This window comes from Eublepharis macularius, chromosome 5, assembly GCF_028583425.1.
Source record: "Eublepharis macularius isolate TG4126 chromosome 5, MPM_Emac_v1.0, whole genome shotgun sequence".
Taxonomy (NCBI): Eukaryota; Metazoa; Chordata; class Lepidosauria; order Squamata; family Eublepharidae; genus Eublepharis; species Eublepharis macularius.
Window position 1 is genome coordinate 147,148,229 of NC_072794.1, and position 24,129 is coordinate 147,172,357.

Sequence of the window (24,129 nt, forward strand, 5' to 3'; positions counted from 1 at the left end):
GTTGAGGCGGGAACATGCACTACTGAGCAGTATAGAAGAAGTCATTGTGCTGTCCTCCCCTCCCCCTTAAAGTTTGAACTAAGGTCCATGCATCTTTCCCATCATCCCATCCAGGAGTCCTACTTGATGTGTCAGGAGAGGAAAACACACATCGCCATCTTTCTTTTTCTTTTCTCTCCTTCTGATGAAATAGTTTTAACAGAACCTAAATGCCTGTCTGTGGAAGTGGACTTCAGACAACTTGACCAGTTTGTCCATAGGATGCTTTCATTCATCTGGCACACCGAGAGAATTCCTGAGAGTGTTGGTTGTTGAAAACATCCTTTTTACGCTCAAAACAAAATTCTGTCAGGATTTTGGGTAGTTCCAAGTTGATGTTGTTCAGTACTATTTCAGGTATATGTGGTAATGTGTGCATGTTATGTGCCTCTTTCTTCCTCCAGGCTGCATTAAACATCTTAAAATTGCTGTCTGAGTTGGACCAGCAAAGTACAGAGATGCCAAGAACAGGAAATGGACCAATGTCTGTGTGAGTAAAAACTTATCAGTCAGGCAAGCTCGCATGTTTATGACTTTGGGCATGAAAACAGTAATTAAGAAGAAGATTCAGTCAGACAAAGATAATTTACCTTTATATTAGTTTTTTATTTTCACACTGAGAGCTGGGGGGGGGGGGAAACCATCATTGTGGTAAGGGTAGGAGGAGCCTGCTTTGTCCTTCCCACAACTATCTTACGGTGGCTGCTTAGGAAAAAATGCCCTGTCATTCTTACATCTTTGAAAAATTGGATGTGTTGCTATAAGCAAAACAGTTCGCCACCCCCACTCCTCAGCAAATGATTTATAGAGTTGTAAATTGTACAGTATCTGCTTAGCAGAGCAAATTCCTCTTGCCAGAAGCAGCGTAATTCATACCAGGCAGCAGATTTAAATTAAATTGATAAGACGAACAAGGTTTTTGCTGTTTTGCCTTCTTTTTAAACAAAAGCTCACCAGAACTACGAGTCCGTAGGAGCGAATATCAGTGGATCTAATGCAAAGAAACCTCCCTCCCTCTCTCTCTTCATTTCTGTAGATGCGTGAAGCAAGAAATGGAAAGTGACCCTCTCCTGAAACCGGCTAGCTCAAACACTTTGGGACAAACACTGGATACCACTGCCTAAAAAGGCTGACTGGACCCACACCTGAAAGCACCAGAGAAAATCAAACGCTTCCTAATAAATGTAACCTAACTGTTTTAGAGCACTGCAGTGGCCACCACTCACTGTAGTATCTAAATCATAACCGTTGCTTTTCCAAACAGTGATAAAAAATTTTTAGTTTCATTGCATTGTTTTGAATGACACTATAAATTTTTCATTTGAAAACCAGTTTCTTAATTGTACCTAGAACTATAGCACAGTTTAGAAACTTGGTTGTCTGAGATTGACACACTTAACCTATGAACTAACTTGGAATGATCATATCCATGAATGTGTTCGGTTTTTGTTTTTAATGAAATTATGAAAAATTTCACTGGAAACAAACTGTGTGCCTGCCATTTGATTTAAAAACAGAAAGAAAAGAGAACAGGTTGAGCTTAGGCAAGTGTGCCTGATTGTCAAACGGTTGAGTGAATAATTATACATTTTAGGAATTTTAAACTTCATTTGATCATTTTGATTTCTAGAATATTTTGCAGGGGGGGTGGGGAACCTGAATGCAACAGAAGTTTAAATGGTCGCTAATCTTTGTTTTAAAAAAAATTGTGTGTGTGTGTCTATCTGTATAAAGGCACACAAACTCAGTACATTACAGGATATGATCTCAATGTAGTGCATATAAAATTGCAGATTGATTTTCCTTGAGTGCTTTATACTGTTTAATTACATCTCCATGTAGGGCTGAAAAAAATTACCTATGTTTATATATAAACTGTGTTGCTTTTGATGTTGTGTTTATTGCACACAGTGATGTGTGCAATAAAGTTTTTGCATATGGTCCAGGTAAAGCACGATAGCCTTGCAAGTTAAGTACTGCTTCAGTTCATTGTTTACGCTGGAATTTTTTCTCCCCATGGAATGTAAGTAAAACGTAGTGTTTGTCACCAATAAATGGTAAATACTAAAGACAAAGCAGGTGTGTTCTTTATACCTAAAGTAGCCATTTCCCTTTGGGTCTGTGTTTTCTTTACTAGCCCATGCAGGTATTTAAAGCTTTAGGATTCTAAGAGCTCTGAGTGGAGATGAAATCACAGAAGGGATCTTTACCTCCTCTCTGCCTCACAGGAGAAACCCTCCCAGTGGATCCTGGAGGTCAGGAGGTTCTTGGAAAGAAGGGGGGGACTGCAGGGGGAAATCTTACAAGTCTGGGCAGGTGGTCCTCCCCTCATTATGCCCCAGGGGGCTGATGGAAGGACAGCACTGCTTGTTGGTCATCCGTGCTCCTCAGCACTGTACTAGCTATCTGCTTCAAATACTGTTCTTTGAAATAGGAGTATCTGCATCTTCCTGTGGAATGTACTTGTCCAGCCTCAGAAGTTTTTGAACAAGAACTTGAACATCGCAAGGAAGGAAGCTGGGGAAGAAGGGAAAATGGACAACTTTGTTTAAATGCATAATAACTCGTTGTAATGTATTGAGGAGTCAAAAGAGGGAAGCAGAAACAACTGACCTGGCCCTATCCCCATCTTTCCTCAGCTACAGGCTCTGTTCTATTTCACAAGGGTTTATTGATGTGGCCGGCAAAGGGAGATGTTAACAGAGCTTATTCAAGTAGTAATCAGAAACTTGGGGTCAGGGAGCCTAAAGGCACAATGGGAATGTTTTTACTTAGCCATTTAAATCAAAGGGAAGAATATTTATTGCCCTCCCCCCACAAATTAAAGCTGAAAATATAGACAGAGACCTGGAACACCCCTGAAGGTCCCACCCTTGATTGCCACCCTATGGTCAGGTTTTAATGAGGTCAGAAATCTTGTCCGATTGTCAAACAAGTTTGGCAGGGGATTAAAATAACACACAAACATGCAAAACCTGTTTGCCAGTGGAGACACTAAAAGGCCTGCATGCAGCAATTGTTTTTGCAAACCATCTCCAGCTCGGGGTGGGGGTGGGGGGCGGGAATCCTTTAGCCTGAGTTTCTTCACAGTCCTGCCCAATGTACCCCTCATGTCACCATAACCCTGCATAAAACTGTACTTCCAATTTAGCATAATTACTAATGACCTTAGATCCAGATGAGTTAGCCGTGTTAGTCCGTAGTAGCAAAATAGCAAAGAGTCCAGTAGCACCCAACACCTCTACCTACTCTTGATGGTTACAGTGGCAGAATCATAAGTTCAATCTACAGGCTTTCATCCACTCTGAGGTATAGCAGTGAAATTTAACTCTTTGTTACTGAGGGACTATTGCTGTGGCTAGTAAGTGGTTATGTATCTTGAGTGTATGTACGGGTGTGTGAGATGAGCCATTCACACTCTAGTCATTTGAATGACACACTCAAAGACATTTTCAAAACTAAAAATAAAACGTATGATCTTTGCTAACTTACTTCACTGGGTAATTGTTGGAGTAAAAACCAATGTATTTTGCCTGAGCTTCTTTGAGGAAGGGTGGGGTAAAAATGTAATAAACATGTATTGCATCCTGAACAGATTTCATATTGTACGAGTCGAAGCCGGTGTGTTTCCCAAACAGTACTTACTTTTTTGTTATCATTGCAAAATATATCCCTCTGGGGACACAGATCATGGGCTGATTACGAAGTATTCCTTGCATTGCTGACTTCACCCAAGAGCCTGGCTTTAGGGGAGAAATTGTGGCCTCTTGCCTGCATTAAGTAAAGGGATACAGGAAAAAACAAGGTAACATAAAATATGGAATAATAACCACATACTTTCAAGCTTTTAGTTTCTGTTATAAGAGCTATAAACATGCTTTCTTTTCTAAGGCTGGATTTTAGACAACTATCAAGTTCCGTGGGGAGAGACTGAGTATTACCAGCAAATGTGTATGGGAATTTTTGGAAGCTTTTACATGCGGATGTGAATATGTGCTTCTGCTAGCACAGGAGCAACAATCAGGGTGGAAACGGCTTCCACAGGCTGTACTTGCTGCCACAAAAGCACAGAGGTGATGCAATTTTGGTGCTCCCCCCATCCCACTTTTCCAGCTGGGAAAGCTAAAAAGGCCTTCAAAGGGCTAACAGGAATGTGGGAATGGCACAGGGTAGCAAGCTGCCCAGTGCCATTATGAGAACGGAACTTGGGGTCACTCTAGGCATTACTTATTTTATGAGTTTGCCACAGAGCCAATCTGTGCACCGCACAGTCACACAGCAGCTCCAGGAAATGGCTTCTATAAAAGAAGGAGAGAGCAAATGGGCTCAGAAAGCTGCCACTGGGGGACATAGTGCTCCTGCCTTCCCCCCAACCTTTTTTCCCCGTGCAACAATATTGTGGAGGGGAGAGATTTCCCCATTTCTGCTGCTCCATGTGGAGGTCTTGTGCACACATCCCGCAGCAGAAATGGAGAAACTGCCATCAAGTCACAGCTGACTTATGGTGACAACCCCCCCCTGGGGTTTTCAAGGCAAGAGACTAATGGGTGGCTTGCCATTGGCTGCCTATGCATAGCGACCCTGGTCTTAGTGGTTTCCCATCCAATTATTAACCAAGGCCAAAGAGATCAAGCTAGCCTGGGCTATCCAAGTCAGGGCTTTTAGACGCTTAACTTTCTAATCTTCCTTTCCACCTATCAAATGAAGCACAGTCTTTATTCATAACTAGCAACAGAGCCCATTGTAAAATAAATACAGTGAACTCTAGCAGCGGGGCCAAGGCCCTGCTGCCACCACAGAGGCAGTGTGAAGGTCACATGTATGGGGAGGGGGCAGTCCCCTCCATGCGGCATCTCCCTGCTGGCTCTACAGGCAGGCCTTTGAGGGGCTGTGGAGGTGGCGGCGAGATGCAGCATGGCTCCCTGTGCTGCACCTCCCCGCTGGCTCCATAGCCCTTCAGAGGCCTGCCGCTGGCAACTCTCCTTTTATCCTGGTGCAGGCACACCGCAGGGTCCTCAGTGCGCCTGCGCCAGGATAAGAGGTGAGTCGTCAGGAATACGGTTTATGTTTAAGGATGTTATAGATTAAACAGTTAGAAGCAATGGCTACAAAAGACCTTAAAGATGTGATTAATTGCTAAAATACATAAATTGCTCGACCAAAGAAGAAACTTAAATGCAGATCAACTGATTCAGTTCTGAACAAGATGACTTAACTGTGTTGTTGCAACAATTCCTTTAACATAGCTCATACCAAAAATAGGATCTGAATGGCACCTTCTCCTCTCAGCTTTTATTAGTTCAGAAAAGAGCCAGTAATTGGTGGGAAGGGTGGGGCATAGAAAAGTTATTTAAATGGCTTGCTGAATTTTTAAGAACTGACCTCTGTTACTGGGCTGAGGAAAATGTGAGCTGAGCTGTGTGTATATGGGCGGCTTTGCTGGAGTGTAGTTTTTTTGTTGTCTTAATTAGTCTTCAAATAAAGGTCAGATCCTATGATGTCCTTGGGGGGAAGCTGATATTTAAGATCTCATTAATAAGGAACTCATTAATAAGAAGGCTGCTTGGCAAGGAAGAAATGGCTGTTGATGGTTTCCAACTGAATGAATGAAAAATAACTTCTTGAATCTTGTATACAGACCTTGGAACTGTGTGTTAATGGAAATTAGTAAGTACAATAATTACTTGCCTTACTGAAGAACTTAGCTTGCTCTTAAGAGCTTAGGCAAGTGAAATATAAGGAGATGGTTAAAACACTGAAGAGTCATTATAGGCCTCGAAATAATTAGTAACTGGAAGAAGAAAGAGTTTCTCCCAGCCTTGAAGAGGTTCTTAACTCTTACATAGTTCGTAGCCGTTCATGAAACAAGTTTGATTTGGTTTTGGAACTGGGCGTTGAGATGAGTGGGGAGGCAGGCTCTAAAACCAGCAGCCAATGTAGGTGGCTGTTCAAAAACAGGCCAGATGTGTTCCCGTCCCCTGGCCTCTGATAACGACTGGACTGAACCAGCAGCAGCGTCCAGGGTAGTCTAAGCCAAAGGGCATTACACTAATGCAAACCACGGCGTTACAAAAGGCCAGCGGTCTGACTTTGCCTTGGTTCTGATTTGCCTCGACAAATTCTGGTTTAATTTCTTTGTCATCTGGGAGGGCATCACTAGAGAAGAGCCCAGCCTGTCTACATTCAGACATCACATGAAACCTTAGTTAAGACTAAGGGTATTTAGTACCCTAATTTGTCCATGTTTAATGAATCCAAACTAACCACATGGCTGAATTTAAACCATGGTGTTTTCATCCCTCTGTTTAAACAGCAAGACCTTCACAAATCTCTCTGGCTTCTCATTCATTAGTATCTGTTGAAATTGTCACTGAAGGGGACAAAGCTTTTCTGAGTCCACCCAGAGGCATTCAACATACATCTAGAAACAAGTTGATCAGTTAGAATTTGCCAGAGTGTGAGTACATGGTGAGTACCTGTTTCTAAAGCTTTCTGACAGGCCAATGTCACCAAAATAAGGGCAAACGAGAGTCGTCTTCACGCCGCTCACGCCTTGTGCTTTCAGCTCATGGCTCAGCGCTTCATGGAACCCGACCACTGCAAACTTGCTTGCACAGTAGCCCTGCCAAAAAAACCCGTTTTCTCATTACAGGCTTCCTCATCCCCGGCTTCACTTGGGTTACAAAGGTCTGAAGTTCTCTTTTTAACTGACCAGCTTGATATAATGAATCAAAATGTTTCCCTGAAATTTGCATCATGAAAATCCTCCTCCTTTCTTACAATCTGCCCCACCCCTTTACTTGCCAAAAACAGATGCTTCCGGCCAACTGCAGGTCTCATGCAAAACCAGCCCTTCTAACAGAGCAATTCAACTTTGCTTGTGACGATCAGGAGCGTTGTTTTAAGACGGACTTCACGATTAGGCTTCCATTTTAACCACAGGAAATGATCTGTATTGACATTTAATGCTTTAAGTATTATTCTCCACCTTCAAATCTGTAAGATTACTACAAGGATATAACTTCTCTTCAGTCTAGTATTACATGTTTTTGTCACATGTGCATGGACGATCAAGAGGTTTCTTTCAGAGCAAGTTTTGGGTCTAGTATAGTAGCACCTTTAAGACCAACAAGATTTCCAGGGTATAAACTTTCTCAAGTCAAAACTCTCTTCATCAGTCAAGGAAGCTTTGACTCTCAGACTCTTATATCCTATTGGTTTTTAACGTGCTACTGGACTTTAATTTTGTTCTTCTACTTCAGATCAACACATCTGCTCATCTGAAACTGTTTTCTTTCACTTTATGATTGTATGGTGATGGTCCTTATCTTTCAATCTGAAGAAGATATCAGGATATCAAAACAAGTTTGTACTTGTACTTGGGATCCCGTCATATCCTATATATTTCATTGTACATGTTCACAGGGCTTTTTTTCAGTGGGAAAGCAGTGGAAGGGAGTTCCGGCACCTCTTGAAAATGGTCACATGGCCAGTGGCCCTGCCCCCTGATCTTCAGACAGGGGAGTCTAGATTGCCCTCCACAGCGCTGGAGCAGCACGGAGGGCAATCTAAACTCCCCTCTGTCTGGAGATCGGGTGGGGCCACCAGCCATGTGACCATTTTTGCCAAGGGCGATTTAAATTTCAAAAAACTCCCCCTTGTTCCAGCTGACCCAAAGTGACGTCATTATGCGGTCCCGAGTTCCACCACTGAGTTCCACCACCTCTTTTCCCAGAAAAAAAGCCCTGCATGTTCATATAAATTGTGAATCCATGTTACTTTATTGCAAATAGATCTGGTAAATTTACACTTGAGGTTTGGTTCATTATATTTTTCCCATCTGGGATTCATACATTCAAGATTTTTTTTGTTTGATAGTTCCAGCTTTTTAGATGTTCTGGATGGTCCTAGCTCTGCCCAAGTCTTTGGTTTTCCTTTTCACTGATAATCAGTGATTTTAGACCTTCAGCATCGTACAAGGCTATACATAGAAAAATATGGATATGTTTCAGGAAAAGGGACACTTTCTTAGAAAGTAGGCATGTCATGTTAGGTTTTAACTGGCTGTGAATTACTAACCTCCATGCAACCAGTTGCAAAGAGCCCCAGTGATCCTGCTATTGTGACGATGTGGCCGTGTCCACTCTGGATCATTTGCGGAAGGAAAGCCTTGACAGTCTGCAAATGGATAAAAGAATGGAGAGTCCTTACTGTATACCATTTGCTTATTAAAGATGCAAACACAGGACCAGCATTCAAAGACCAGCTATCACAATTTACCCATTCTATTTTAAATATGTGCGCGCGCGTGTGCACTAAAGATTGCTCTGTCCCCTGGAGTCTATTCCTCAAGGCCGGATATTTATACTTTTCTTCCCCAATATGGACCTAAAGCAGTTAGAAATATTGTTTTTCCCCTTTCCATTTTATTCTCAAAAAGGAAGTAGGTAAAACTGAGAAATAACTGGCCCACAGTCACCTAGAGAATTTTCATGGAAGAGAGGGGATCTGAACAAGGATCTCTCAGACTGTAGTCTAACACTTTAACAACCACACTAGACTGGCTTGTTTCTCCGTGATTGGCCCTGATATGAGCAAAAGTACTTTGGGAGATGGGGGGGTGGATTGTAATGAGGGAAGAGTTCAGCCTATCTTAATACTAATAACACTAACTTGTTCACCGCTCTGGGTGAGGCACTAATCTGTCCAGAAGAGTTAGCTAGAATAAGCGCAGTTGTTATTATCTTGCGGACAATCCGTCTTCCTTTAATGCACAGTGGTTGCATAGTGGATAAGGGTGTTAGACTAGACCCTGGGAGTCTCAGATTCAAACCTCTATTATGCCATGGAAGCCTGGGTGACCTTGGGCTAGTCATTCTCTATTCTTTTGTTCTTATCAAGGGAGGAAAGGCAAATCATATGCTCATCAGATTGTGGTTGGACCTTAAAATGAGTGACTTATCTCAGACCCCCTGTTTGAGACACCTGGATTGCTTTGCATATGCCAATCCAACTTTGTAATGGCACAAATAGTGGGACTCTCTCTCTCTCTCTCTCTCTCTCTCTCTCTCTCTCTGCAAAAATGATATCCTAGAATGAACCATGTGCTCATTAAAGGTGTACTAGAGGGGGAAAGAATACTTTAAAATTTCCAGGTCAGGACATTTGGTCCTGAATACTGAAGATTCACAGCATGATCCAGAGATGTGTGATTAGATCCACTCCTTTTTAAGAGCTAAAGACAACAGGGACTGGATTTGGATTGAACTTTGGTACTGGGGTGGTGGGGAATTATTCCTCTCCCAAGCGTGGTTTTTCATTGCAAACGAACACCCCCTTCTCATACCTGGGTTTTTTCTCCTAGGGCAACTAGCAACTAAGTGGGGAGGGATTGAGAATGACAGAAAAGAAGGGTATCTCTGTCCTATCACTACAGCACCTTCCCCACTAGAAAACTGTCATGTCAGGGAGAAAACTGAGCTACAAACATGCCCTGATACCTAGTTTTCTACACGGAGGATTTTTAAAAAAAATTTTCCACTACAAGTTGCCACCTGCAGCATGAAGTGGTACCGCCCAAGCTATGATTGCCAACCTCCAGGTGGAGCCTGGAGTTCTCCTGGAATTGCAACCGATCTCCAGACTACAGGGATCTGTCCGCCTGGAGGAAATGGCAGTGGCCCATCCAGCCCACCTTCCTGAAGGGCCAACTACCTAGAGGCCATTGAGGGCCACCCCTGCCACTGCTGGTTGCTGCTAGTGTCTCTAGACAGGGAGGCTCCCGTCTGTCACTATGGCTAGTAGCCATTGATGGAATTAGTCAGTTGTACTGTTGAGTCACGAGGGCTTGACGTCCGTTGGGTGTTTCCCATTTCTCTTGTTCCTGCTGAAAAAATGCCCACTCAAAATTTCCTTTGGAGACATTTGGGTTTAGGAGCCCATGTGACAAGGGGGGGAAAGTGTAACAAGATTAGCTTTCATTTCGATCCTCTTAAAATGCCCTTGTCTTTTTGTCTTTTGGAAAGATTAACAAAAACCGGTCAGTGTTCTAGCAGGATAAGCCGCTTTCCAGAATCAGTTGCTGCAAAACTCCCATTCATGCTAGGAAGCAGAACCTGGTTGCATAAAACCCAAACCGAAACATACCACTTCGGATAACTTCTGTACATACCAAACCCTATAATTCTGCTTCACACATGATGGAATACACAGGTTGGTTCTGAGATCCCCATCCTATGTCAGACATAATACAATTACACATGACTTATGCGTTATCCTCAATTCCCGCGGCTGTGGTGCTTAATTAAAATCAGAACCATCATGCATATGAACAAACTGTAACGGCACCACCACCACCTGTGCCGTTCGCCCCAACCTGAAACAGTCCAGGGAGAGCCTTATTGGGCCTGCTGGGGAAATCAACATGTATCCCAGGAAAGAAGTGGACTTCCCCAAGCAGCGCTCTTCTCCGGGGCTGCTTCAGATTGGGAAAATGGCCGGGGGGGCGGGTGGGAGCTTGAAGCCTCTCCATACATGCCACAGTTATGATCTGGATAAGGCACCACATGGTTGGGAATGGAGGGGAACCTGCTGCAACTCATGTGTGCTTGCTGAGACCCCAGGTCCAATCGTTGTAATGTGGGCAGAGAGATGAAACCACATAAGAAAGATAAGAAAAGATTTGTAGGAAAGCTAGTGTAAAATGGAGACACAAAATGAAAGTTCTGTGGATTCTTCCTTAAAGAGGTCTGAGTATAGTTCTACATTACTGTTTCTTAAATTGCATAACTGCCCAATCCTCTCCATGGTTACTGGAGAAAAATACTGCCCATTTAATTGACTGGGACTTACGACAGAGTATAAAAGTATAGGGTTGATGTTTCTTTTTTTGCTGCCTTTGGGGAATTAAAACTCTCCTGGCCTTATGCAGAGTAGTATTTAACAGTTAAATAATCAAGAGCTGAACAAGGTGCTATTTTCTAATTTTTGGAATTTGCAACTTAGTTGCATTCCACATTAGCTAACCTGGGTTCAATATTGGCCTGTATCCAACCACGCAGTTCCTTTGATGAAATGGCATTGCTGTTTGTGGAAGAAGGGGTGGCAACTTCTCCCAATCTTCCCCCCACTGCAGACCTCTATTCCTCTCCCCCCGCAGCGAAGATAGTTTCAGGTGGGTAGTTGTGTAGAAGAGCAAAATTCAAGTCCAGTAGCACCTTAAAGACCAACAAAATTTCCAGGGTATGAGCTTTCAAGAGTCAAAGCTCCCTATCTGACTTTGTATCTGATACAAGGAGCTTGACTCTTCAAAGCTTATACCCTGGAAATCTTGTTGGTCTTTAAGGTGTCACTGGCTTCAAGCCTTGCTCCCTGCCTCTGCCACTGCTGCTCCTAAAGATCTGTTGATCCCCCCTGGACAAAACTGGGGAGGGGGACCAGGGGGCTCCACAAGCTCCACAGATGGTTGGCTACGTGCCACTAAATCCACATTCATAGGCACCGTCATATATTAGAAACACACACCAAAAATCCACAAATGACTACCTGGACTGTCCCAACTGTGTCTGTGTTCTGGGTGCCTAGGACACATCATGAGGTTGTCAATCATGATTTCTGAAATGCAGGGTATCAGCTAAACTACTCTATGTACATCCTTCCCAAGCTCCAGGCAGTGGCTTGATCTCCAAGACATTCCCAAGCTGACAGAGATTACTCTCTAGTATTTTGGCACCACAGGGAGTTTGTGGAGTTGTGCTTCCCTGGTTAGGCTAGCCCTGAATGAACAGGATTGGGCTCTTAGAGCTGCAGATTCCCAGTGCATGCTTCTGCTCATTGGGAAACTTGATTTTAATCAGTATGTCTAATATTAGGAGATATTTCACTGTAGAGAATAATGGGCTTTGAACTTTGGAAGAGTTAAAGGAGGATTTTTTTTTTTCATTTTGCTGGCAGTTGTTGCATAGAATGCTACTTACCCAAAAATGAGCATGACAGTTCGTCCTCATGGTTCTCTCTAGAAGCTCGTCTGGAAACTGCAAGATGGGCTTCTGAGTTATGATGCTGGCATTATTGACCAAGATGGTGACCTCTCCAACATCTCTTTTCACCTTCTCAGCAATAGCGTAGACCTCTTCCCGCCGACTCACGTCGCAAGTGTAAGCATAAGCCCGAACTCCCAGCTCTCGCGCTTCCCTGGCTGTGTTTTCATTACCCTCTGAGTCTACATCCCACAAGACCAGGGTAGCTCCCCTCTTGGCAAATTCCAGTGCCAAAAGGTGCCCAACGCCACTTGCACTGGCTGCTCCTGTTATCAAGCAGATTTCATTTGTGACCGTTTTCTCTGGGGGTTTAATTACCCACTGAAGCAGGGAATGGATGATGCATTCAAATATTTTCACCGTGAGTATAAGAAAGTCTGCAAGCACAGCCATTATTTCTGATCCCTGGGCAGAAAACAATAGCAGTAATTGCTAGTGCCCTGGAGGGCTGGAGTATCAAAACACATCCGAAATTCAGAAAAGCTGTACTTATGGGGAAAATGGAGATTTAAGAGATTATAGCAACAGCTTCTAATAAGCAGGTGGAATTTGGATTACAAATGAGTGTTAGGTCATTAATTGCAACACTGGACACACTAGAGAATTGTAAGAGTGCAGTATGTGAAATAAATGAATCAAATACTTAAGGATTCCTAGAAGTCTAAGGCGTCTGCCCACACAGGAGTCTTCCCGCTAGGTCTCTGAATGATTCATTGGCTTTGCCTCATTCAAATTTGCCTCTGTTGGGAGAGAATAATTCTGGTCAATATCTGCATTAGTTGGTTTGTTCAGTTCAGAAAAGAAGCCGGAGCATCTGGACTCAGGAGACGCATGCCCAGCCCAGTAGAAAACCTCCAAAAGTTGATTTATCATCACCCCCTTTTTAAAAACAGGAGATGTTGAGGGTTGAACCAGGACTTTTTGCATGCGAAGCAGATGCTCTGTCACTGAGCCTCAGCCCCCAGGTGACATGAAAAATCTCAACCTGAAACCCTGGACAGCAGCTGCCAGTCAGAGTAGAAAATATTGACCTTGCTAAACGAATAGTCTGGCTCAGTATAAAGCTGCCTCACATGTTCATAGGTTCATGTGCAAGGAGATGCCTATTAGGGCAAGGCTGCGACTCAGTGGTACAGCAAGTTGCATTGCCTGCAGGAGATGCCAGGTTCAATCCGTGGCTCATAGGCTGTCAACTGGAAGCTGCCTAATAAGTAGTAATAACAACAACAACAACAACAACTTTGTGCTTATATACTGCTCCTCTGGAAAGATAAGTGCCACACTCAGAGTGGTTAACAAAGTCAGTGTTGTTATTGTCCCCATAATACAGCTGGGGAGTTGGGGCTGAGAGGAATGGCTTACGCAAGGACACCTGCAAAGCTCAAGGCAGTAGTGGGAGCTGAACTAGCAGAGTGCTCGCTTGGAGCCCAGCCACTTAACCACCACGCTAAAGCAGCTTTAAGGCAGCTTCTTTTTACATTCTTTGCCAAAGCAGCAGGAGGGATTCCTGTATGAATGCTCACAAGGGATTTTTATTCCCATAAAGGGGCGAGAATTTGTGAGCACAAGGCAAAGAGGGCTAGTATAGGTCTGGATATTCTTCGCGGCTTCCACATCCCTCTCCCAAACACCAGCTTGTTGCCATCTCACATTTCCAAGCTGTGTCTTCTTCCCTCAATTAACATCCAATATCCCCAAATCCGCTTTCCCCTCAACTTCCAAATGCATTTCTCTACCCGTTTTCCAATGTGCCCAAATGCCCGTTTCCAACCACCTCTCTCTCCTGTCCTATTCCTCCCTTTCCAAAATTCTTCAACCCGTCCACTCCCCTCATTTTTCAGCTGCCCCCTTTCTTCTCAATATCAGTCCTCCTCATCCCTCCTCTCTCCCCCTGCCTCCCAGGATCACCACTCAACCTTCAGCACTCAGTTTATAAAACACAGTGTTATAAATCCCACATAACCAACTGGTGTCTTGTGGCATCGTAAAGACTAACAAATTTATTGAAGTGTAAGTTTTCATGAGCCTCACAAATCTGTTACCACAGGCTTCAATAAATCTGTTTTTAAGGCACCAGAAGACTTGTTTTTGTTTTGTTTTTTTCTACAAAAGATCAGGATTTGTAGCACATAAAACAGGATGCTGTACCTCTGTAATCTGTTAAATGCAGATTATTAGAATAGAGGCAAGTACATTCTGCATCTGAACAGAGACATTATTTTCTGACATACAGAAAAGCCCAGCAAATGCTGATTTGCTATAACCAACCCAGCTCTGTGATAACCGGCTGAGCAACGGCTTTGTTTTTGTGTGTGTGTGCGTCCAAGGCTACAAGATATGTGAAGCTACAGTTATCCTGGATCAGCCCACTGGGCCATCAAGATCAGTCATGTCCACACTGACTGGTAGCAGGTCTCCTCAGGCAGAGGTCTTTCACATTACCAGGGACTGGACCTGGAGGTGGCTGAGAAAGAAGAAGTAATGCCATCTTTCTTGAGACAAGTTTAGCAGTGAACAGAGGAGCTGAAGTCATTCCCAGGTCTAGGTTTGATTCACTAGGTTTGAGTTATTGGCTTTGTTCCAGACAGTGGTGTTTTTTTCTTGCTAGAAGGCTCCTTGTACAGGAGGAAAATGCAGCGCATATCAGAACGATTCTGTGGGAGCCAACATGGTGTATTTCTTGGATTTCTCTTGCCTCATACTTTAGGGCTGCCAGCTCTAGTTTCAGACATTGCTGGAGATTTTGGGCATGGAGTGTAGGGAGGGTGAGGTCTGAGGAGACGAGAGATTTCAGCAGAGTATAATGCCTTCTTTCAGCAGAGTTCACCCTCCAAAGCAGCCATTGTCTCCAAGGGAACTGATCTCTTCGGCCTGGGCTCAGCGGTAATTCCGGGAAATTTCCAGCCATCACCTAAAGGTTAGCAACCCATTCACCCTTATTAGATTGTGCTTCAGCCCAGCAGATTCGTGTTCTGTTGGTATGGGCTAGATTTATAATAAATACGAATTCTCATGTTAAAAAAATAATATCTCAGGTTCAAACATTCTCCTCGTCCTCCTCACTCCTTCCCCGTTCGCTTTGGAAATAACTCAGCAAAAAGAAGCCGTGGCTACACCTCTCCCAAGACTACATTTCCCAAAGTGCCTTGGGAGAGCATGCGTAGTAAGGATGCAGTGGACTATATAAGGACGTGAAACGACGGCGCGCGTCCTTTTCCGTGGATCTTCCAGGAAGGTAAGGTGGAGTGTTTCGGGTAGGCAATCCATGGCCATCTGGTCTGATTTTCGGCTTTTTTTCGGTTATGCTTGTCTTCGGTTGCTCTTCGCACCCCCGTTTTCTCCTCCCGCCCTATATTGGCTGCTTGTGGGCATGTAAAGGGGAACTGCGGGCGGCTTATTTAGACCATGTGCTGCTGTGAGCGTTGTAGCCGAGGAGTTGTTGTAAGACATTGGTGAGGTGTGGGGTTGCCAACACGGGGTTGGGGAATTCCAGGAGGTTTTCGGTGGAGTCTGGGGAGGACGGGGGTGGAAGGCCCTCAGCTTTAAATAATAACTGCGCTTCTAGACAGATCAGTGCCCCACTCGAAGCAGTCAACTGTCAGTGTTTATTGGCTGAGATGAGTAGCTTATCCAAGGCCAGCTGCTGAGCTCGTGGCAGTAATGAGATTCGAACCAGCAGAGTGCTGGTTTGCAATTTAACCTTTGTAGAGATACGTTGTAATTCCAGGAATTATGCAGGCCCTACCGGGGAGTTGGCAACCCCATGCTGAGGGTTATTCCCTCTGAGCGCCAGATCTTGTTCTCGTTTAGCCTTTGTTGGTTTCCTGCAAGGAAGGACCAACGGCTGACTCCCAGTATGCTCTTCAGAGCTGTTCCTATCTTTTATTTCTTTTGTACCTATTTAAACCTGCCCTTTCTCTGCAGAGCATAGGATGGTGTACGTTCTTCCCCCACCCCCAGTTATCCTTACAATGGCCCTGTGAGATAGGCGTGGCCAAGAATGTGGGGTCAAAGCTCAGCCGACATGCTTTATTTATATAAGATGGGTTTACCCTGCCTTTCCACCCACTTTAGGGTTCCCAGGATGGCCAACATACAAAGCAATTCGTGACAGAGTTGGGATTTGAACTCGGGTGTCCAGCATGCTTAACTGCTGCCCTACCATCTCCTGCTTTTTTAATTCTTCTATTATGTGACTTTCTGGGAGTCTTAACTAGGCCAGGTCTTTAAACTGGTGCGTGTGATGACTGCAAACTTTTTTCCCCATCAGAGCGAAAGTGTTGATCTCTTTGCTGCTAGCCAGAATCTTGTCTGATGCACCATTGAACTGAGAAAGGAGGGAGGTCTACCAGGTATTGCTCCCGTCCTTCCCACTGTCTTCTCACTAGCTATTGTTTTGCTTTTAGACTTCCTGGTGGCAGGATTTGCTCTTCCCAGGCTCGATGCTTTGCGTGTGACCTGCTGCAAACTTACCAGAGCAGAAGGAGATTATGGGATCCGCTGGTGGTATCCTGCCTCTGTCAACTCTGAGAAGATGGGTGAGTTTCTGGTTCCTTTCTTAAAAGCTGATCTAGTCACCCCTGTCTCTAGGATAGTAAAACTCTTTGGGCTGTAATAGTCCACACACAGTAACTTACAGTTGTGAAAATTAATAATGCAAGCAAATGTACATGTTTGCTGCTTTCTGTTTAAAAATTGTATAATTTTTTGCAATATTAAAGGATCTATCTTTGGATATTAAAAACACCTTGTGTAGCCTATTTGTATGAAATGCTGTGTTTTTTGCTAAAGCACATGGGGAATGGAGCAATTGCATAAGCCCTCTAAATCCAAGTATGAGGAGGGGTCCGATATAATGGTACTTATCTTTTGGATTACTTATTGTAGGCTTTGACCACAGGGACTGTTTGCGCATATGATCTGATGAGCTGGAAGTGTCTTGTTACGTGCACAACTCATAAGGATTTGAGCTCCATATAAAAATCTTTGCTGCTTGCATTTGGGGGGTGAGGGACATTAACCGTGCAAGCGTTGTTAAATTGGCAGCAGAAATGGTGAAATTTATATTTACAGGTATCCTGCGTCTCGGCAGGCCATTTCTTCTGTGGTGCGTGTCTAAAGCTGATGTGCGTGATGACTAAAACTTTTTTCCCCAGCAGAGCGACACTGTTGACTTTGCTGTTTTAGCCAGATCTTGTCTGATACATCAGTGTAATTGACTTTAAAGGCTGTGTGGTTTCAGTGCATTCAGTTGTGAGCTGCTTCGTGGAAGTCTCCAAAGGGGCAACATAAAGTTTCTAAATAAATTGTTCGTGACGTCATTTTGGGTGGTTAGAAGCAGCACAAATCCTTGGTTTTCTGCATCATTTCAGGATGGGTGAGACTGATGAATCCGGTTCAATAGTCTGACTGGTGGAGGAGAGATGGTGACTTAAGCCTTGAAAGAAGAGCCTCTTGTTCTGAAACATCTGTCTATACGCAAGAAGCATGAATGTAAGCATTTCACTTAATGTAGACTAGTCCCAAATAATCTCCTATGAAAGTTGGTGTGTGTATCTGGGCTTTCACATTTTTATCCTGCCCTTCAGGGCATTCATTGTTTATGGTTCACCTCCATTTAGTCTCATAAAAATATTTTGAGGTAGGTTAGGTTGAGAGTGTGGCTGGCCCGAGGGCACCCATGGAGTCTGATAGCAGCATGAGGGTTTGAATCTAGTTCTAGAACTTAGACTGATGTTCTAATTATTACACCAGCCACCCCACCTTGGTGAGCACTTCTGGAATTCAGAGAAGGGTGTCCCCACAAGATGGCTGCCACGAGGGGACAGGCCAGGCTCAAAATGGCTGCCATTGGGCAGGACCAGTCATATGGCATGGCGTTTCCATGCCAAGCATAGTCCTATCACAAGCAGTAGCTTTTCAGCCTGTAGGGAGCTGTCTGTTCTGTATTACTCTGAAATGCCTAGCATTGAGAAGGCAGTAAGCTTTTGTGAGTTAGAACTGAACTCTACTTTATAAAAGCTTATGCTAGAATAAAATCTGGTTGGTCTCTTTAAGGTGCCATTGAACCTTGTTATAGTTTGCTTGTTTTCAGAATCCAAATGAAAAAGATTGTTCCTTGCACATAGCTGACACACACCTATTTGGAATGAGCGCAGCTCTTTGCTAGTCCGCTGGTAAAGAACTACTCAAAGTTGTGTGTTTTCTGTTCAAGACTGGGTTTATCCCCAAAACTGGTGCTAGGAAACACATTAGCAGGTGCCATGGCATATCCTACACTGCACATGTAGCAGATAGTGAAGGTGACAAGCTTGGGCAGGAACGGGGTCTGCTCTTTAGATTGGTTTTATTCCTCCAAATTCTTGCACATGGGACATTGGGTAGAAGGATTCTTTTTTGTTTGGAAAAGTTTAATCATTTGAGGCCCTCTGCTGCAATGTGGTGTGGTACAACTTGGACAGCAGTTTGTACCCTAATGAAAACTAAACTGTAAAGTATCAGATTTGCACTAGGATGATAAAAATGCCTGCTTGGGCATCTCCTGGTTTCTGCCCAAGCAACCTCTCTTGGTTGCTGAGAGGGTAACTTCGTATGGGGCAAACCATGTGTGCTGCTTGGAGCTTGGTGATAGAAAGGAAACTTCACAATCTGTTGTGTGGGGATGCACACTCAAAAATTTCCCCAAGTTCAGTGTAGTAAGTACTTGAGGTTGCAACCCTGGTGTTTACAAGAGAATGCAGAAATAATAATGGGGACATCCATTCTCCTATAGCAAAGGGAATGGTGTTATCAAGGGTGGTAGGATAGTTTGCTAATAAATCCTTCTGAGTCTCTTAAACCCAGATCAGCAGGCCCTTTGCTGTACTATGCAATATATTGTTACTTAGCTGGGATCACCAATATCTTCTAGTTTTATGTAAAACAGTGTTCATACCTTGATATGCCCTTTAATTGTGTTACAGATCTATAAACATGTTTTGGATGCTTGAAAGAATCCCTTAGAGGTTGGATGGCTCCTTAAGATGAGCATCTCTTGAAGGTTGCGGAGAGTCTGCAGTGACTTAAGGTAAATGCTGAGCTTCTATTTTAGTAGGATGGAGTGCTATGGGACACATCATTCAGTGGTACATGATGACGCTCAACTTTTTTCCCCAACATATCGGCAATGCTGACCAAACCTATTTAAGCCAGATGGTCTGATTCCATTGATACTGATGTGTTCCCCAGTCACCTGTCCCAGTCTCAAATTGCATGACCTTGTAGTATCTGCTTCCGATGGCAGAAGCCAGTGTAAGTCTAACCATACTGCGCGGCTGACATTCACAGAATCTTAATACTTGTTCAGTAGCACAATTCTAGGTTCTCTGTTATGAACACCCAGATCAGCATTCTTTTGCTATGGAATATATTGTTACTTAGCTGGGATCGACATCTAGTTTTATATAAAACAGTGTTCATACCTTGATATGCCCTGTATTTGTGTTGCAGATCAACAAATGTGTTTTGTCAGATTTAGATGTTTGAAAGAATGCCTTAGAGGTTGGACGGCTCCTTAAGATGAACATCTCTTGAAGGTTGCGGAGAGTCTGCAGCGACTGACGGTAAATGCTAAACTTTCATTTAAGTAGGACAGAGTGCTATGGAACACATCATTCAGTGGTACATGATGACGCTCAACTTTTTTCCCCATCATATCGGCAATGATGACCAAACCTATTTAAGCCAGATGATCTGATTCCACTGATACCGACGTGTTCCCCAGTCACCTGTCCCAACTCTAGGTTCTCTGTTATGAACACTTCCAGATATCTGGGGTAAGAATTAACTCCATGATCATACTGGGGTGTAACAATAATATTTGATTTATATACAGCCCTTCAGGGCAACTTAACATCCACTCAGAGCAATTTACAAAGTATGTTGTTATCCCCACAATCATGGCCCTGTGAGGTGGGTGGGGCTGAGAGAGATCTGGAAGAGCTGTGACAGACCCAAGGTCACCCAGCTGGCTTCAAGTGGAGGAGTGGGGAATCAAACCCGGTTCTCCAGATTAGAGTCCTGCTGCTTTTAACCACTACACCAAGCTGGTTGTCCTCTGCTGGAGGGATGCTTTGCTCTTTGTTTTTTTTTATTTTTTATTTAAAGTCAGTTGCAATACATATATAAATCACAATATAAGATTGACAAAGTTTGCCAACTAATAATGTCAGATTACAGGTATAATCATCTGTGCATGCTAATGACCTAGTCTGAACTTACTCGATTAATACAAGACTATAAATAAAACATGAACAAGTATAGAAAAGAGTATGAAATTTTACAAAAGGCTCATAGTTTCATTATATGATTGATTTGAATTGGTTCTGCCTTTGAATTCAATTTTTTCCCAATATTCTAGTACCGGTAACCAAATTTTCACAAAAGTAGATTTGTAGTTAGGTCGTTCTATTAGCGTAATACGATCTGAAATTCTTTCCATGGTGAAATCATCGCACAATTTTTAGACGCCATGATGAAATCTGGAGTTTTTTTCTCCCTCCAGTAGGATGCTTTAGTTGTTTTCGCAGTGGATAGGAGTATAGCTGTCAGAGTTTTCTGAGAGGGAGGAATTGTTTCATCCTGCCAGAGATTTAGTAAAATAACCTCTGGCTTTTAAGGGTACTGTGCAGTTTGTTATATTGAAAATAATTTTTGAAACCTTTAGCCAGAATTTTTGAATTTCAGTACAGTTCCACCACAGTGGAAAAAAAGTGCCCCTTATACCACATCCTTTCCAACATGTAAGAGGAAGATTAGGGTTTATGTGATTTAGTTTAGATGGTATAATATACCATCGTGTTAGTATTTTCAGTGTTTGAAGTTTAGTTTTGGTGTTTAATGTAGGAGAATGCCAGATTTCCTTCCAATGGTTGTCAGTAAGAACTATTTGACAATCCTTTTGCCAGGATTTTTGGTAAGAGAGAAGAGAGGGCTTAGTATCTGAATTTAGGATATTATAAATTTTAGAGACTGTCCCTTTTTTCCCTCCTGCTTCTTGTTTTAGCGTTGCTCTTTGTTTCTGCAATAGAATGGTTTCTTTTGCGAATGCTAAAATGCTAACTTTATATTTGACACGCTCTTGTGCTGTTGGCACAAGATCACACTTTGCATTGCAGTACTAACTCCCTAGCAGGTGGCAGAAGTTTACTGCCCATGGTGTAGAGTAGCATTTCTCAAACTGTATATCCTAAAAGTGGGTTATAAAGTATGTGAACGTGGGTCTTGTGCTTCTGCAGCTTTATTTGTGCATGCTCTTCTACGTGGGTCACCATACCACTTAATTTGGACTTGTGCTTCACCATATATAAAAGGTTGGGAACCCCTGGTCTTGTCATGTTGCAAAAAATAGCAGGTAGGGAATCGAGGAGCTGTATCCTCCAGTGCAAATTTTATACCCTTAGAGCTGTCCAATTGTTTATAATTACTGCCGACAGTAACACAGATGACTTGAGCTGCGCTGGTTTCTTTTAACAGGTTCGAGGATTCTGGATGCCTTCCCATGGTTGGCCTGAACTGCAAGGTGCTGGCCAGAACAGCTGAGATTCTGAAGGTTTTGAAGTAGAAATAACCGGAGCTTTTTATTGTTGCACAAATAAAAACATGATTTGCATTGTGGCAAAGTGAAGTCGTTGTTAATGTATAGAGATGGAGGCTGATTCTCTCCCCCCCCCCCCCCAATTACTTTGCTCACCTTCAGAATCAGTAGCAAGCTGGAGTTCTGGCAGTGGGTTGTCAGATTGCTATAACTATATTGATGGGTGGGATGGTGTGCACATCCAGTTAGTTAAAGGTGAGGGGCACAGACTTGCATGCAGACCCCAGATTCAAGCTCTGGAATCTCTTGAAAAAAGATCTTGGGTAGCAGCACAGGGAAAAATCTTTTGAGAGCTACTAGGTTAGATGCCCTGGCCTGACTTGTTGGTAAGTGGAGTCACCAGTTGAGGTAGCTGTACATGTTCAGCACTCATCCCATTAACAGACTGCATTTTCCATGTCAGTTCTGTTCTTCAGTTTCTTGGTATATGGCAGACATGAACAGAACTTTGCATGATATCCAGGAAGTAGAGAAAGAAGGCTTCAGGAAGAACCATGGCTCCCTCTGAAAAAGGGCTTGTGGTACATCCATCATTTCAACCTTACTGGGGGACACCCATAAGTGTTCAGTACAGTCTGCCAAGGGACATTCTGCCTGCTCAGTTCTCTGCTGGCTGAGAGAAGAAATCTGGGGATGGGGTTATAAGTGACAAGTTGTTTAATAGTCCCATTAATTATTAGTTTAGCTGGAGGAATGTGATCTAACTGCCTGAGCTGTATTTAAACCACCTCCTGCCCAGACTTCTCAACTCCTGCGTACCTAATGGAAGATAGTTGAGTTTGGCTAAGTGAACACATACTTTTATCTCCAGGGGAATAAGGGGATGTGGGGAAGATACAGGGCCATCATCTAGCCAGTGTGCTGTGGTGGTGACTTGCAGGTTAAGCCTATTGAGACCTGTGTTTGAAACCCACGCCCTGCTATGAAGTGCCCTGCATGATCTGTGTCCTGCTACTCTCAGCCTCTTGAACTTCCAGTCTTGTTGAGTATAAAATGGAGGAGGGGAGACATGCATAGTCTTGAGCTAGGAGGGGGAAGGCAGGATAAAAGCGTGGCTAGAGACGACTCCTTGGGAGAGAAGCAGAATTGCTGCAAATGAAATTAGTCCTAAATGGCTCCTTTGCTTGGGGTTGGGAGGCATGTGGCCGTTCCCCTTGGGTAAAAATGGGCAGGCAGGAGAACAGGTTCTCACCATGAACAAGATCATTGCCCAGAGTGAAGACAGGGAGGTTTTGCCAAGAGGAGGTCATGCTTGAAAGGGAAATGACTGAGCCTCGCTACCTTCAGCCATTTCCCTGTTTTCTCAGTTGATACCTTTTCACTGTGGGCCTTTGAGGAATTTCCCATTCCAGATCCCGGTCACAGCAAGTGAGAACTAGGCCATGGACTGCTACAGGAGATTTTTCTGAGAAATGGAAAAAAAACTCAGATGAGTGCGGGCTTCATTTTCCCGCTTTGATGCAGCGAAGCCAGGAACACAAGACCTTTCAGCACAATTTACAGTCTGAACTGAAGAGGCAAATATCCAAGCATTTGCGCATATGCCTTCATAATCCTTGCTCATGGCATACCCATGTATGTTTTTCCAAGGAGCTTATATTTGTGACTGGGGGAGTGATCATGGTACATACGTTCCTAACATCCCTGACTGGTCCTCTTGGAGTAATGTCTGCTGTCTCAGGCAGAGATCTTTTCAGCCCTGCTTGACGGCCTGTTTACATGAAGATGCTGGTAGGAGCCAGTGTGGTCTAGTAGTTAGTTTCAGACAAAGATCTGGAAGACCTAAGTTCAAATTCTGATTCATAAAGGTGATCTCACCTGGCACATTCAGTCTCACCTGTCTCAAAAAGACTGTTAGGCTAACATGGAGAAAGATGCATACCACCTTGAGCTCCTTAGAAGGAAGGGGCAGCATAAAAAGTGTACCAAACAAAATAAACTTGTGGTTGTTGTGGGTTTTCCGGGCTGTATTGCCGTGGTCTTGGCATTGTAGTTCCTGATGTTTCGCCAGCAGCTGTGGCTGGCATCTTGAAGATGCCAGCCACAGCTGCTGGCGAAACGTCAGGAACTACAATGCCAAGACCACGGCAATACAGCCCGGAAAACCCACAACAACCATCGTTCTCCGGCCGTGAAAGCCTTCGACAATACATAAAATAAACTTATATATATGCAATGCATGTACTGAGCTCTGGTCCCCTTAAATGAAGCTTTATATGAATGTATTCTTTGTACAGATTCCTCTAGCTGAGATTATGGTTAGGACGGAGGTTCAGGATGGGTGGGGGGAAGGTAGGATTATGCATCAGGAAAATAGTGTTGCAGACATCCTTAAAGACTACTGGTGGTGGTGGAAAGTGCCATCAAGTCTTAGCTAACTTACGGCAACCCCTACTGGGGTTTTCAAGGCAAGAGACT

The 24,129-nt window shown here is 43.6% G+C and overlaps 2 protein-coding genes, 1 long non-coding RNA gene and 4 other non-coding genes across 10 annotated transcripts in view; 6 read left to right on the forward strand and 1 right to left on the reverse strand.

Annotated features, from left to right (window-relative positions):
- The window catches only part of STAU1 (staufen double-stranded RNA binding protein 1), a 37,219-nt gene extending 35,105 nt beyond the window's left edge, over positions 1-2,114 (forward strand). For all 4 annotated transcript variants that reach the window (XM_054979718.1, XM_054979721.1, XM_054979720.1 and 1 more), the window contains 2 exons: positions 444-529; positions 1,076-2,114. In XM_054979718.1, the coding sequence (XP_054835693.1) occupies positions 444-529; positions 1,076-1,163 (174 nt within the window). In that variant the 3' untranslated portion in view covers positions 1,164-2,114. The remainder of the gene's footprint in view (positions 1-443; positions 530-1,075) is intronic.
- A 94-nt stretch (positions 2,115-2,208) lies between these two features.
- On the reverse strand, positions 2,209-12,470 carry LOC129329954 (retinol dehydrogenase 10-like). The gene is made up of 5 exons (XM_054979722.1): positions 12,015-12,470; positions 8,119-8,217; positions 6,516-6,661; positions 3,685-3,810; positions 2,209-2,556 (listed from the first exon to the last, which is right to left on the reverse strand). Exons 1-5 carry the CDS (start codon positions 12,468-12,470, stop codon positions 2,451-2,453), a joined length of 933 nt encoding a protein of 310 aa, XP_054835697.1. The 3' UTR covers positions 2,209-2,450.
- Positions 12,471-16,307: 3,837 nt separating this feature from the next.
- On the forward strand, positions 16,308-16,401 carry LOC129331563 (small nucleolar SNORD12/SNORD106). Its single transcript, XR_008597211.1, has one exon. It is a non-coding gene; the product is annotated as a small nucleolar SNORD12/SNORD106 (small nucleolar RNA).
- A 56-nt stretch (positions 16,402-16,457) lies between these two features.
- Positions 16,458-21,730, forward strand: LOC129330778 (uncharacterized). The gene is made up of 5 exons (XR_008597072.1): positions 16,458-16,615; positions 17,450-17,570; positions 19,040-19,143; positions 19,566-19,678; positions 21,591-21,730. It is a non-coding gene; the product is annotated as an uncharacterized LOC129330778 (long non-coding RNA).
- Positions 17,198-17,288, forward strand: LOC129331561 (small nucleolar SNORD12/SNORD106). The gene has a single exon (XR_008597210.1). It is a non-coding gene; the product is annotated as a small nucleolar SNORD12/SNORD106 (small nucleolar RNA).
- LOC129331565 (small nucleolar SNORD12/SNORD106) lies at positions 19,196-19,286 on the forward strand. The gene has a single exon (XR_008597213.1). It is a non-coding gene; the product is annotated as a small nucleolar SNORD12/SNORD106 (small nucleolar RNA).
- On the forward strand, positions 19,731-19,821 carry LOC129331564 (small nucleolar SNORD12/SNORD106). The gene has a single exon (XR_008597212.1). It is a non-coding gene; the product is annotated as a small nucleolar SNORD12/SNORD106 (small nucleolar RNA).
- Positions 21,731-24,129: the final 2,399 nt, after the last annotated feature.

Coding starts and splice junctions, on each gene's coding strand:
- LOC129329954 (XM_054979722.1), bottom strand. CDS start 12,470: ATGGCTGTGCTTGCAGACTTTCTTATACTCACGGTGAAAATATTTGAA. Junction 8,218..12,014: donor ACTGTCATGCTCATTTTTGG/GTAAGTAGCATT, acceptor ATCCATTTGCAG/ACTGTCAAGGCTTTCCTTCC. Junction 2,557..3,684: donor TTTGCAATGATAACAAAAAA/GTAAGTACTGTT, acceptor CTTCTTCCCCAG/CTTCCTTCCTTGCGATGTTC.